Source organism: Gymnoscopelus microlampas (genome assembly GCF_963454915.1).
Source record: "Gymnoscopelus microlampas genome assembly, chromosome: 5".
NCBI lineage: Eukaryota > Metazoa > Chordata > Actinopteri > Myctophiformes > Myctophidae > Gymnoscopelus > Gymnoscopelus microlampas.
The window spans coordinates 53,074,280-53,085,091 of NC_139942.1; the positions used below are offsets into that span (position 1 = coordinate 53,074,280).

The window sequence follows — 10,812 nt, forward strand, 5'->3', positions numbered from 1 at the left end:
AGTACATATCCTGTATTTCAATCTTATTGTTGTTGCTGCTTTGCAGTGGTGTAAAGTAACTAAGTACATTTACTCAAGTACTATACTTAAGTACGATTTGAGGATTTTATTTACTTTACCGGAGTATTTCCAATTTTCAATACTTTTACTTCTACTCCACTACATCTCAGAGGCAAATATTGTACTTTTACTCCGCTACAATTATTTGAAAACTTTAGTTACTAGTTACTTTGCAGATATAGCTTATGATATTATAAAACATGAATTAATCACTTTAGACCCATTTTATACCTAAGCTATTTGGAAATAGCCGATCTACAAAGCTCACAACACGTCGCATTGCGACACGTTGTGAGCTTGTAGATCTGCTATTTTCAAACATTTAGTACTTTTACTTTTGGTACTTTAAGTATATTTTGATGCCAATACTTTGTACTTTTACTCAAGTAACATTTTGAACACAGGCCTTTTACTTGTAACAGAGTATTTTTATGTCTTCCACCACTTCTTCCACCACTAAGGTCTCTTATTTTATCTTAATATATAACGTATTATTATTATTACATTACAGCGGCCAGTGGGGACTGGAGCAATTTTTTTAGACGATTAATTACTGCTATTCTGTCACAAGATCAAGAAGAATGTAAATGACCATAAATGACTTCTTTAGGAATGATGACAGCTTGTTGTGTTCTCTGCTGCTCCCAACAAAAACATTGAAACTATGACCTGTGCTGTGATTAGAAGTGCCTTCAGTAGCTACAATACATTTTTGTTTATTGCAAGATATCATTAAACATTATGCGAGATCTCACAGAACGGTATTCAGTCTAAGTCTTTTCACCCATCTTTTTAATATCTTTTTTTTATCTCCCATATTATGTCCCTTTATGGTAAATATACGTTTAGGTTAAGTTTTAAATGTAAACTTTTTTCTTCAATTAGGCAGACAAAAAAATAAGTGTTTATTATTCAAATGAATTAAATATTGATTTAAATAAATCACATTTCAAACAAGGTTAGAACGGAATGCACCGATTAGATAGAAATATCTTATCATTCATAACATGTAAATATAGTGTCAATCGTAGGATCAAAACAAAGTAAGAAATTAAATGGTGGTGGCCCAAAGGTTAGAGGAGCACCCTCGTTGCCGGAAGGTTGCCGGTTCGAATCCCCGGACCGGCAGAAAAAATCTGGGTGGGGAAGTGAATGTTCACCACTTCCCCAACATCACTGAAGTGCCCTTGAGCAAGGCACTGAACCCCAACTGCTCCAGTGGAGCTGCGTAGTGACCAACAGTATAAGACTGTGGTTGTACTAGTCAGCTCCCAGGTTTTAATGTGTCTGTGTGTTTCTATGTGCAGGGCGTTGCTGAAAATGAGCACTTGTGCTCGGCTACTACCCTGGGTAAATAAAGAACAAACAAGAAAATGTATTGGTCACACATGTAGGTTTGTTTAGCCACTGTGTCCTGTGGGTTGTCTGCCAGTTGAAAATATGTATGTTGTTTTGTTGTACATGGTGTTCAGGGTTTGAGGCATCGTTATGAATAATTTTATAATTATATCAAAATGTAAACCTTACAGATAATCAATTGAGCGGCATTAAGAATGGTAAGAAGTGCTACACTTGCACAGATCCACAGAACTGCAGCGACACACAGAAGACATTATCGTGTCTAGGGAATCAGACACGCTGCATGTCAGGTAAATCAGCCTATGGCTGCAGGCGACTGCCTCTCCAGTTTAGCAAATATTGTGTTTAATTTTACACTGTCCTCAGCTCAGAAGAATGCTTAAAACGTTTGTTTTTGTTTTATTGGAGTATGAAGCACAGACAGTAATATGTGTTTTTGTGTTCACAGTGCTGGAACATAATGGAGGCCAAAACATGACCCTGATTGGCTGTGCCACACAGAGCATGTGTGGAGATAAGCAAGCCCTCCTGAACATGTTCACTGATTTTAGCGTGTCCAAAGATGCTAAAATAAGCTGCTGTGAAGATTACTTGTGCAACAGTGTCAAAATCACAAGCGTCACAAAACCACAAAATCACAGTGTCAAAATCACAAACACTGTTAATCCTAGAATACTCCTGATCCTGGTAGCTTCATTGATGTTAGCCACCTGGTCCTAGTAGCAACAGTGCATGTTATGTATGTCTTGCTCATTTGATTTTGCTATTTGTCTCATCTGAAAGTAGGTAGCTGATATATTGCACTTTTACCTTAGCGCTAGGTATACTCTTGGTTGCCTGTTTTAGCAGAAAATGCACTTAAGACTTCTGGTTTCGTTCCCTACCTATGTTGAATGCACTTATTGTAAGTCGCTTTGGATAAAAGCGTCTGCTAAATTATTGTAATGTAAGTCATACTGTGTAACTTTTTCCAATTCCAATTTTGATATTATCTTTCATTGGTATATTTTTCACAATAACCACTCCACATGAATGTGTTTTTGACACATTAAACTGTCCTGTCCCATCGTTGATAGTTGAATGTTACATCTAAAGTTCTATGATTTACACTGATACAATTATAATTCTGGTTCAGCCAGAAGAGACTGGATGTTTAACTGGATCACTGACAGGCCCTGGCCCTCGACGGTCGAGATGGGTTTTTGATGGTGTTTCTTTTTTGTGTGGTGTTTTTACCCTGCTGTATCTAGTACTCTTGCTACTTGAGTTCCCCAGCAAAGAAGAGATGATGAGACATCCTTCAATGTTTATTTTCAACAGACCTGTGTGTACTCTATATAGCATGCCTAGAGAAATCCAAAGATTACAGATATTTCCTTCATTAATTATACAGCGGCCGCATTTTGCTATTTTAATTATTACTTTTTTGGAATGTGTGTGTAGAACATTTTGTGTAGATTGACAAAAATACTATGAGGAGTATGGGTTCAAGCTATAGCTTGAAACCTTGAATAGAAAAATTAAAGGCAGATCTTATAGGTGACAGACAGTGGCAGATTCGGTCCTCATGAGGAGAGGCATTATGTGTAAGCAAGTGTCATGGCTGCAGGTCAACTGAAGCATGAACCTGTTCCAAGTTTGCATTTTCTAAATAAAAATCTTTGTTGCATTTTTATTTGTTTTATTGTATTTTATTTTATAATTAGATTTTTACTTGACAGTTTCCCCCCCTTATGGCTGTGTTATATCTTGCTATTATAAAGACATCACATTTCTACATCTACAGGGTCTCGAGCTAAAAAGTTTGTGAACCACTGGTTCAGGGCAGGCAGGCCGTAGAGTTAAAAAATAAGGTTCAGGCACATTTTCTGTAAGGTTAGGTTTAGGCATATAACCACGCCCACCTGGGAGAAACACCAAAGAAAGAGGGAGTCCCATCAATCTATACTGCATGTCGCCACCTCGTGGTCACTGGTCGTGATGACAGTAGCACAGCAGTAAGCGGGTAAGAAATGATCTCTGCTTGTTTATTTAATTCAACGGATTATTACTGTAATAGCTTCATCACACAAGAGCCACATATTACATAGTACATGTGTTAGTATCTCTATGCTGTCAGCCTGCCACAGACACGCGTTATTCCGGATAAATGTACCGATAGCTAAAGTTATCGTGGGTTATTAGCTGGTCTGACAGCTTGACTTTTAGACTCTGGGAGCAATTCGCTTTACACAGTGTAGATCCGGTTTAGAACGGATACGGAAAGCGTTCGTTGTGTTCCTGTGAACATTGCCCGGATGCAGGTGTGCTCCAGACCGGATGTAAGCGCTGAACAATAAATGGAAACCAGGCTTTTACTGTTAAATGCCTGCCTGGTGAGTGAACGCGAGCAGGTTACAGCTTAACTATTCAATTACATTTCAAAGCAGCTTTATTTTTTTGCACGAGGAACCTTATGTTTACGTTGCTAAAGCAAGTGTCAAAAACATAACAAAACAATTTAAGAAAAACACTGGGGAGAGTATAATACAGTTTGAGGGGGTACAGCATTGTGTAAACAGAGCCACATTGCAACTTGGAAACACTGGGGTTGCTTGGTATTTTAAAGCTTTTTGATATAAAGCTTTTTGAGACGAAATAGCAGCAACCTTTCAGGTTTTTGTCTCTTTTTTGGGACACATAGCAGAAGTTATCCAAAACTATTTAAAATTGTATACAAAAAGCAGACCTTTTTCCAAATATGTTTAAAGGTAGTAGCAAAAAAACAATATTTACAAGCAACTTTAGAGAAAAACAAGCCCAATAAAGTCGCTTATAATAAGCAGACATGGCAACATTGATTGATTGAATACTTTATTAGCAGTTTGGCAAAAAAAAAAGCACAGGAAAGTCCAGTTACCAATACAGGAACCCAAGAAAGCCTATGGCTTGTTTCCATTGGGGTCGTTTGTACTCAATTCATAGAAACATTTAATGACAGACAAATATACAATACTTTGCAAAACATCATATAAACATGGGGGGGTCATTGACTTTTCACAGGGGCCAGTTTCGCATTGCAGCCACTGTTTAACTAGTCCGTATGCAGCATGTCCAAAGTCCATGATGTTGTGTGTGTGTGTGTGTGTGTGTGTGTGTGTGTGTGTGTGTGTGTGTGTGTGTGTATGTGTGTGTGTGTGTGTGTGTGTGTGTGTGTGTGTGTGTGTGTGTGTGTGTGTGCTTCATGTTCCTCAGACATGATGGCGAGCGGCTGCAGGCTGATGAGAGCCATCAGAGTCAGTGAGTTTGGAGCTCCGTCAGTCCTCAAGCTGTGTTCAGACGTCCCGGTGCCAAACCCCGGGCTGAAGGAGGTGAGAGAGACCTGCTCCACATGAACTCTTGTTCTGTGTGGTTACTGTGGTATATAAAACATAGATTCTTAAACTTATTTTCTGTCAAGGACCCACATCTGAATAGGTTTTGATATTTTTCAAACATTTAAAAAAAATAGCAGATGTACAAGCTCGCAGCGCGGGCACGAAGTTGTGAGGGCTGTGAGCTTGTAGATCTTCTATTTTTTGAATAGCCAACGTATAAATGGATAAAGTGGTTAAAATAATTGTGATGCTACTTTTGCTGGGGACCCCCCGTAGGACCCCTGGGTGTCCCCGGACCCCACTTTGAGAACCACTGACAAGTTAAATGTTGGTCTGAAACACAAAACAACAAGTCAGAAAACAGCAATCTCTCATTTCAATAAATCTATGAGTTCTACTTCTCAAAAGCCAAAATGACATCAGCACTGTGATTTTACTGTGTGTGTGTGTGTGTGTGTGTGTGTGTGTGTGTGTGTGTGTGTGTGTGTGTGTGTAGGTGTTAATCCGTGTCCATGCATGTGGAGTGAACCCCGTGGAGACCTACATCCGTGCTGGGACCTACGCCCGCAAACCCAGCTTGCCGTACACCCCGGGCACCGATGTGTCTGGGGTGGTGGAGGCGGTGGGACAGGGAGTCACTGCAGTAAAGGTGGGGTAGGTTGTGCCTTTAAAGCTATGCTTTTATATGATGTTATTATGTTGCACCAGTTAGGCCTGCCTGCTCTGCACACAATCACACAGTCACAAAATGTGTACCGGCAGAATTAGGTTTTGTCTATGGGGCCTACAGAAGGCTGTAGTAGGTTTTGTCTATGGGGAGCCTACAGAAGGCTGTAGTAGGCCTACGTGGCAGTGTCTGTTAAGTCAGGAGTGGGGAATTAAGGCAAAAGGAATTGTAATATCATAATTCATTGTGGGGACCAATAATCCTCACAAACCTACTAATACCAGTCAGAAATGACCTTCATGGGGATGTTTTCTTATGAGGGAAAGGCTCAAAATTAGAAAAGATTGAGGTTAGGATTTGTGCATTTAGGGGTTATTATATTTAGGGTTAGTGTGAGGCTTAGTTTTAGTGTTAAAGATAGGGATTTTTAAGTTAGGATTAGGTGTGATTGGGGGTTAATGTTAGGGTTAGGGTAAAAATGCACTATGCAACTTTCTTTTAATGAATAACATGTCATTTTCTGTATGGTCTGGTAGAGTATGTATACAATATAACTTACACAATTGGGATGGTTGTATTTTCAGACATTTAATTTTAGATCGTGTCAAAGGTGTTCAAATCCGGGGTAGAAGAGGAAAGCTACATAAAAGTCAAGTAAAAATGGGATTTATTTTAATTACACATTGCTTCTGACATCCCCACGGATCCACAAGGATAGCAGTACAAACGTGTGTGTGTGTTTCTTGTGTTCCAGGCTGGTGACAGAGTGTTCAGCACGGCCACAGAGTCAGGAGGCTATGCAGAGTACACCGTGGCCACGGACGACTCTGTCCACAGACTGCCTGACGCTTTAGACTTCACCCAGGGAGCCGCTATAGGAGTCCCGTACTTCACTGCATACAGAGCCCTGGTTCACAAGTAAGACTATAGGAATACCATACTGTTACTGGATACAGTCATACTTTAGTCATCTGAAATGCTCTAGTTTTTGTCTAGTTTTAGTCGACTAAATATCATAAGATTATAGACGACTAAATCTACAGTTGATGTAGTCGACTACATTTTATTTTGGCGGTGCCTTGATGGTATCTTAATGGCTGATTTTACACTTGGTTGCGTGCTGAAAATAGCCGCGACGCTTGTAGATCTGCTATTTTCAGAGCGCAACAACAACCGAGCGCAACCAAACATAAAATGACTGTCTTTTACTTCTACTGGATCCCTTCTCCACTAGTCCCTCACTAACATTTTAGTTATGTTGTCAATATATTTAGTCTTAGTTTTAGTCATCGTAGCTTCGTTTTTATTTCGTTTTCGTCAGTGAAAAAAGGTTGATGAACATTATTCGTCACAGTTTTAGTCGACGAAATCAACACTGTTCACAAGTAAGACTATAGGAATACCATACTTCACTGCATACAGAGCCCTGGTTCTGTATGCAGTACAGTACAGTAAGACGCAATAATAATATGAGAACATTTGAACCTGTTTCCATTTAAGAAAAAACATGTATGTCTGTTCTGTGTTGCAGAGCTCATGCCAAAGCCGGAGAGACCGTCCTCGTTCACGGAGCTAGTGGAGGGGTGAGACCGGCTCTGCTTCTCTTTTACTTCAACTCATCACCAGCTTTACTCCATGGGACAAAGACTACAATTATTTTATTAAATAATAATAATATCTAGTTTGCACACTGGTGTCGGCACCCTGAAAATCTACAAACGCATTATGCATGAAATGCATCATGAGGCCACGTGTAGTGAGCTTGTAGATCAGCTATTTTTAGCATCAGGAATTCAGGTGGTAAAATGTATTGTCTTCTTCCCCCTCGTGTGTGTGTGTGTGTCTCTGTGCGTGTGTGTGTGTACGTGCGTGCGTGCGTGCGTGCGTGCGTGCGTGCGTGCGTGCGTGCGTGCGTGCGTGCGTGCGTGCGTGTGTGTGTGTGTGTAGGTGGGTGTAGCAGCGTGCCAGTTGTCCCGGGCGTTGGGCCTCAGGGTGTTGGGGACAGCAGGCACTCCAGAGGGAATGGAGCTGGTGCTGAACAATGGAGCTCACCTGGCCTTTAATCACAGAGAACAAGACTACACTAAAACAATCATGGTACACACACACACATGCCAACCAATAGATTTCCTGCCTGTGTTTCCCAAATAGTGGGTCAGGACCCATGTTTGGGTCGCGGACCAATTTTTATGTGTTGCGAGTAAATATCTCTTTTTTCGTTGGGTCGCTGAACGTCACAAATGTGTGTGTGTGTGTGTGTGTGTGTGTGTGTGTGTGTGTGTGTGTGTGTGTGTGTGGTGTGTGTGTGCGTGTGTGTGTGTGTGTGTGTGTGTGTGTGTGTACTGTAGGAAGCTACAGATGGACGTGGTGTAGATGTGATAGTAGAGATGTTATCTAACGTCAACCTCAGCAACGACCTGCAGATGTTGGCTTACGGAGGACGAGTTACGGTCTGTAAGAAAGAACTGTCTGTCTGTCTGTCTGCCTACCTACCTGCCTGTCTATCTGTCTGTCTGTCTGTCTGTCTACACCCGGTCATGGCTTTTCTCTGTTCTGGCCCCACAGTGGTGGAATGAACTTCCCACTGATGTCAGGACAGCAGAGTCACTGCCCATCTTTCTCCGCAGGCTGAAAACCCACCTCTTCAGGAAACACTACCCTGACCCTTCCTCTTAGCCTGGCCTACTTGTTGTCAATTATTTGTACGAGCTCTTGTTTTATTGTTTTATTGGATCTTGTTTATTCGATACACTTATTTGTTTTAGCTCTTGCTCATTTGATTCTCCTATTTGTCTCATCTGTTTAAGAAAGTAGGTAGCTGATATATTGCACGTTTTACCTTAGCTCTAGGTATACTCTTGGTTGCTTGTTTTAGAAGAGAATGCACTTAAGACATCTGGTGATTAGTAGTTTCGTTCCCTACCTATGTTGAATGCACTTATTGTAAGTGGCTTTGGATAAAAGCGTCTGCTAAATGACTGTAATGTAATGTCTGTCTGTGTTTAAGTGTTTAATGTGATGTCTTGTGTATTGTTCTAGGTGGTTGGCAGTAGAGGTCCTATAGAGATCAACCCCAGAGACACCATGATTAAAGAGAGCAGCATTGTAGGCGTGGCTCTGTTTTATGCCACACCGGTGAGAGGACATCTATTCTTAACTCTTTGACTGCCAGGAATTTTGCCAGCGAAAACAGCAATTTTACTGTACCTTTGAAAAATCATGGAAAATTCTGACCTCCGACCTCACTGAGATCGGCTCATTAAACGCACGGGGGTCCGGTAGTAGAGGAAAAAAAGAATTGGCCGGTCGCGATCCTCCATTCCAGAGTTATTATAGCCGTTTGAATGTGGCTTATTTTTGAAATACAGCAGAAAAGCAACAGAAAGACAAGAAAATGTGGCTTTTATAAATCATTTAACATGAAAGGTGCCTAGACTATTTTTGTTGTGATCACGTGATTTCTCGGTGTACTCTTCTTCGGTGGTGCTTGGATCAATCACAGATTAATTCTTATTTTTTTAAATGGTGAAAATCTATCTATAATTCTATCTATATAGAAAGAGCTATTTTCTCAAATTGATGTATGAGGATATAGTGGTTAAGTAGGAAAATCTAATGGTGGTTCTTGCCTCCAACATACGTCTTTAAGTCTTCCCCTGTGTGTCTCCTTTGTGTCCTCCAATCAGGAAGAGAAGAAGGAGTGTGGGGCGGTGCTCTATGCGGGGATGGAGGCCGGTTGGCTGCGTCCGGCCGTCGGCCGCCAGTACTCACTGGACATGGCCGCCCAGGCCCACCATGACATCATCCAGTGTCCCGGGGCAGCTGGGAAGGTGGTGCTGACCATGTGAGGGTCATGTGAGGTCAGAAGGCTCTACCAATGAGAGAGAACGCAGTCTCGTTTGAACCCAGGCTGTGGGCCAATGCTGGTACTGTGTACTGTTAGGTGTACTGAAGTGATATGATTTGAGTATACTGTATCAAAATGTTGCAAAGTGTGCAACATTTGTATCAAAATGAGGAGACTTAAAATAATATCTCATGAGTATTATCAGGCGCCAAGGAATCTCAGTGAGGATTTGAAGCTCACTTCCGGGTGCAGTTCCCATTAATGGTCCAGTAGCATTTCATCTCCTGCAGGCTCCAGACGAATTTACTCTCGATACAAGTGAACAAGGTTTTGGCCGGACTTAACACTTGATTTTATTACCCTAGTAAACATTTTCATAAACACTTTATGTTTTCAATCGCTGGTTTAAAGTATTTTTTAAATCATCATGATATGCGTTTAGTAAACGATGGTAAAAAAATATGAGTACTTCTTCCATCAGGACCATCCCTGGAGCTAAATCAAGAGAATTGTTTTAAAGAACATACATTGAATACCGTTGCTAACTAATTAATGAAATAATTTAGGTCAAGATGAACTTTTTACATTTAAAATGTACTGTATAATATATGACATTTTAATTATTGCATAAAATGTAACCATTTTAGAGTAAATAATTATTTTTGAATAAATGTCAGCTTCTGTTGACTTCTGAATGGGTATACTTGAGTGAACGTGCTTTATAAATCATGAAAGTAAATGGAATACCATTCTGCTAAACTGAAAGTACCACACCACCTGTTGAAGATATTTAATGTCATTTTATTCCAATGACAATCTGTATGGTAGAGTATATAACTTATATAATAGGGGTGGATATATTTTGTCTCACTGCTCTTCTATTGAGATTGTGTCAAAGGTCATGTCTCACCTAGACACAGGATCTGACACAAATTTTTACCTGATGGTCAAGATTCAATTTATCCCTTGAGCAAGCAGGCAGGCTCTATTAGCTCAATGGCAAAAAAAAAATCATCACTTGCCTTAGCAAACCAGGTTCAAATCCGGGGTAGGAGAGGAAAGTTACATTAAGTGGTTAAACTTGACTGAACTCTAAGACAAACTAGGGCTAAAGTGACCTGTACAACTAAAGCGTGACTCCATGTAAAACGATCCAGATAAAAGGCCCACCGGCTGCACTCAGTCACAAGTGACATCTGTGGCTCTCAGGTGACAGCGGACAGCCCCTACTGAGCATGCTCCACACAGGGCCCAGGTAACATAACCCACACACACACATACACACAGTCGCTTAACGTTTACGATGCTTCAATACAGACCAGGCTACGACTGCAGCAGCATGTATAGTATAATGTGATGCTTCTCACAGGGACAATAATGATGATGTGGACCACTCCTCCCCACACAGCGCACTGCAGAATGGATGGACCCCCCCAATGGATTAATATGTGACTGGGGGAATATACCATTTCTTCTGCCAGGGGGTGGATGATTGTTGAGTTGTTTACAACAGGTGAGCGGTG

The 10,812-nt window shown here is 40.9% G+C and overlaps 2 protein-coding genes across 3 annotated transcripts in view; both read left to right on the forward strand.

Moving 5' to 3' along the window:
• LOC311045518 (protein RoBo-1-like) overlaps positions 1 to 3,094 on the forward strand; it is a 6,210-nt gene extending 3,116 nt beyond the window's left edge. For both annotated transcript variants that reach the window (XM_084057414.1, XM_084057415.1), the window contains exons 5-6: positions 1,590 to 1,709; positions 1,868 to 3,094. In XM_084057414.1, the coding sequence (XP_083913540.1) occupies positions 1,590 to 1,709; positions 1,868 to 2,139 (392 nt within the window). In that variant the 3' untranslated portion in view covers positions 2,140 to 3,094. The remainder of the gene's footprint in view (positions 1 to 1,589; positions 1,710 to 1,867) is intronic.
• A 303-nt stretch (positions 3,095 to 3,397) lies between these two features.
• On the forward strand, positions 3,398 to 9,858 carry cryz (crystallin, zeta (quinone reductase)). Its single transcript, XM_084057375.1, has 9 exons — positions 3,398 to 3,424; positions 4,654 to 4,769; positions 5,272 to 5,424; positions 6,197 to 6,360; positions 6,974 to 7,025; positions 7,390 to 7,539; positions 7,791 to 7,892; positions 8,482 to 8,577; positions 9,129 to 9,858. Exons 2-9 carry the CDS (start codon positions 4,656 to 4,658, stop codon positions 9,288 to 9,290), a joined length of 993 nt encoding a protein of 330 aa, XP_083913501.1. The 5' UTR covers positions 3,398 to 3,424; positions 4,654 to 4,655; the 3' UTR covers positions 9,291 to 9,858.
• The last annotated feature ends 954 nt before the right edge of the window (positions 9,859 to 10,812 follow it).

Coding starts and splice junctions, on each gene's coding strand:
- cryz (XM_084057375.1), top strand. CDS start 4,656: ATGATGGCGAGCGGCTGCAGGCTGATGAGAGCCATCAGAGTCAGTGAG. Junction 5,425..6,196: donor AGGGAGTCACTGCAGTAAAG/GTGGGGTAGGTT, acceptor CTTGTGTTCCAG/GCTGGTGACAGAGTGTTCAG. Junction 7,540..7,790: donor ACTACACTAAAACAATCATG/GTACACACACAC, acceptor TGTGTACTGTAG/GAAGCTACAGATGGACGTGG.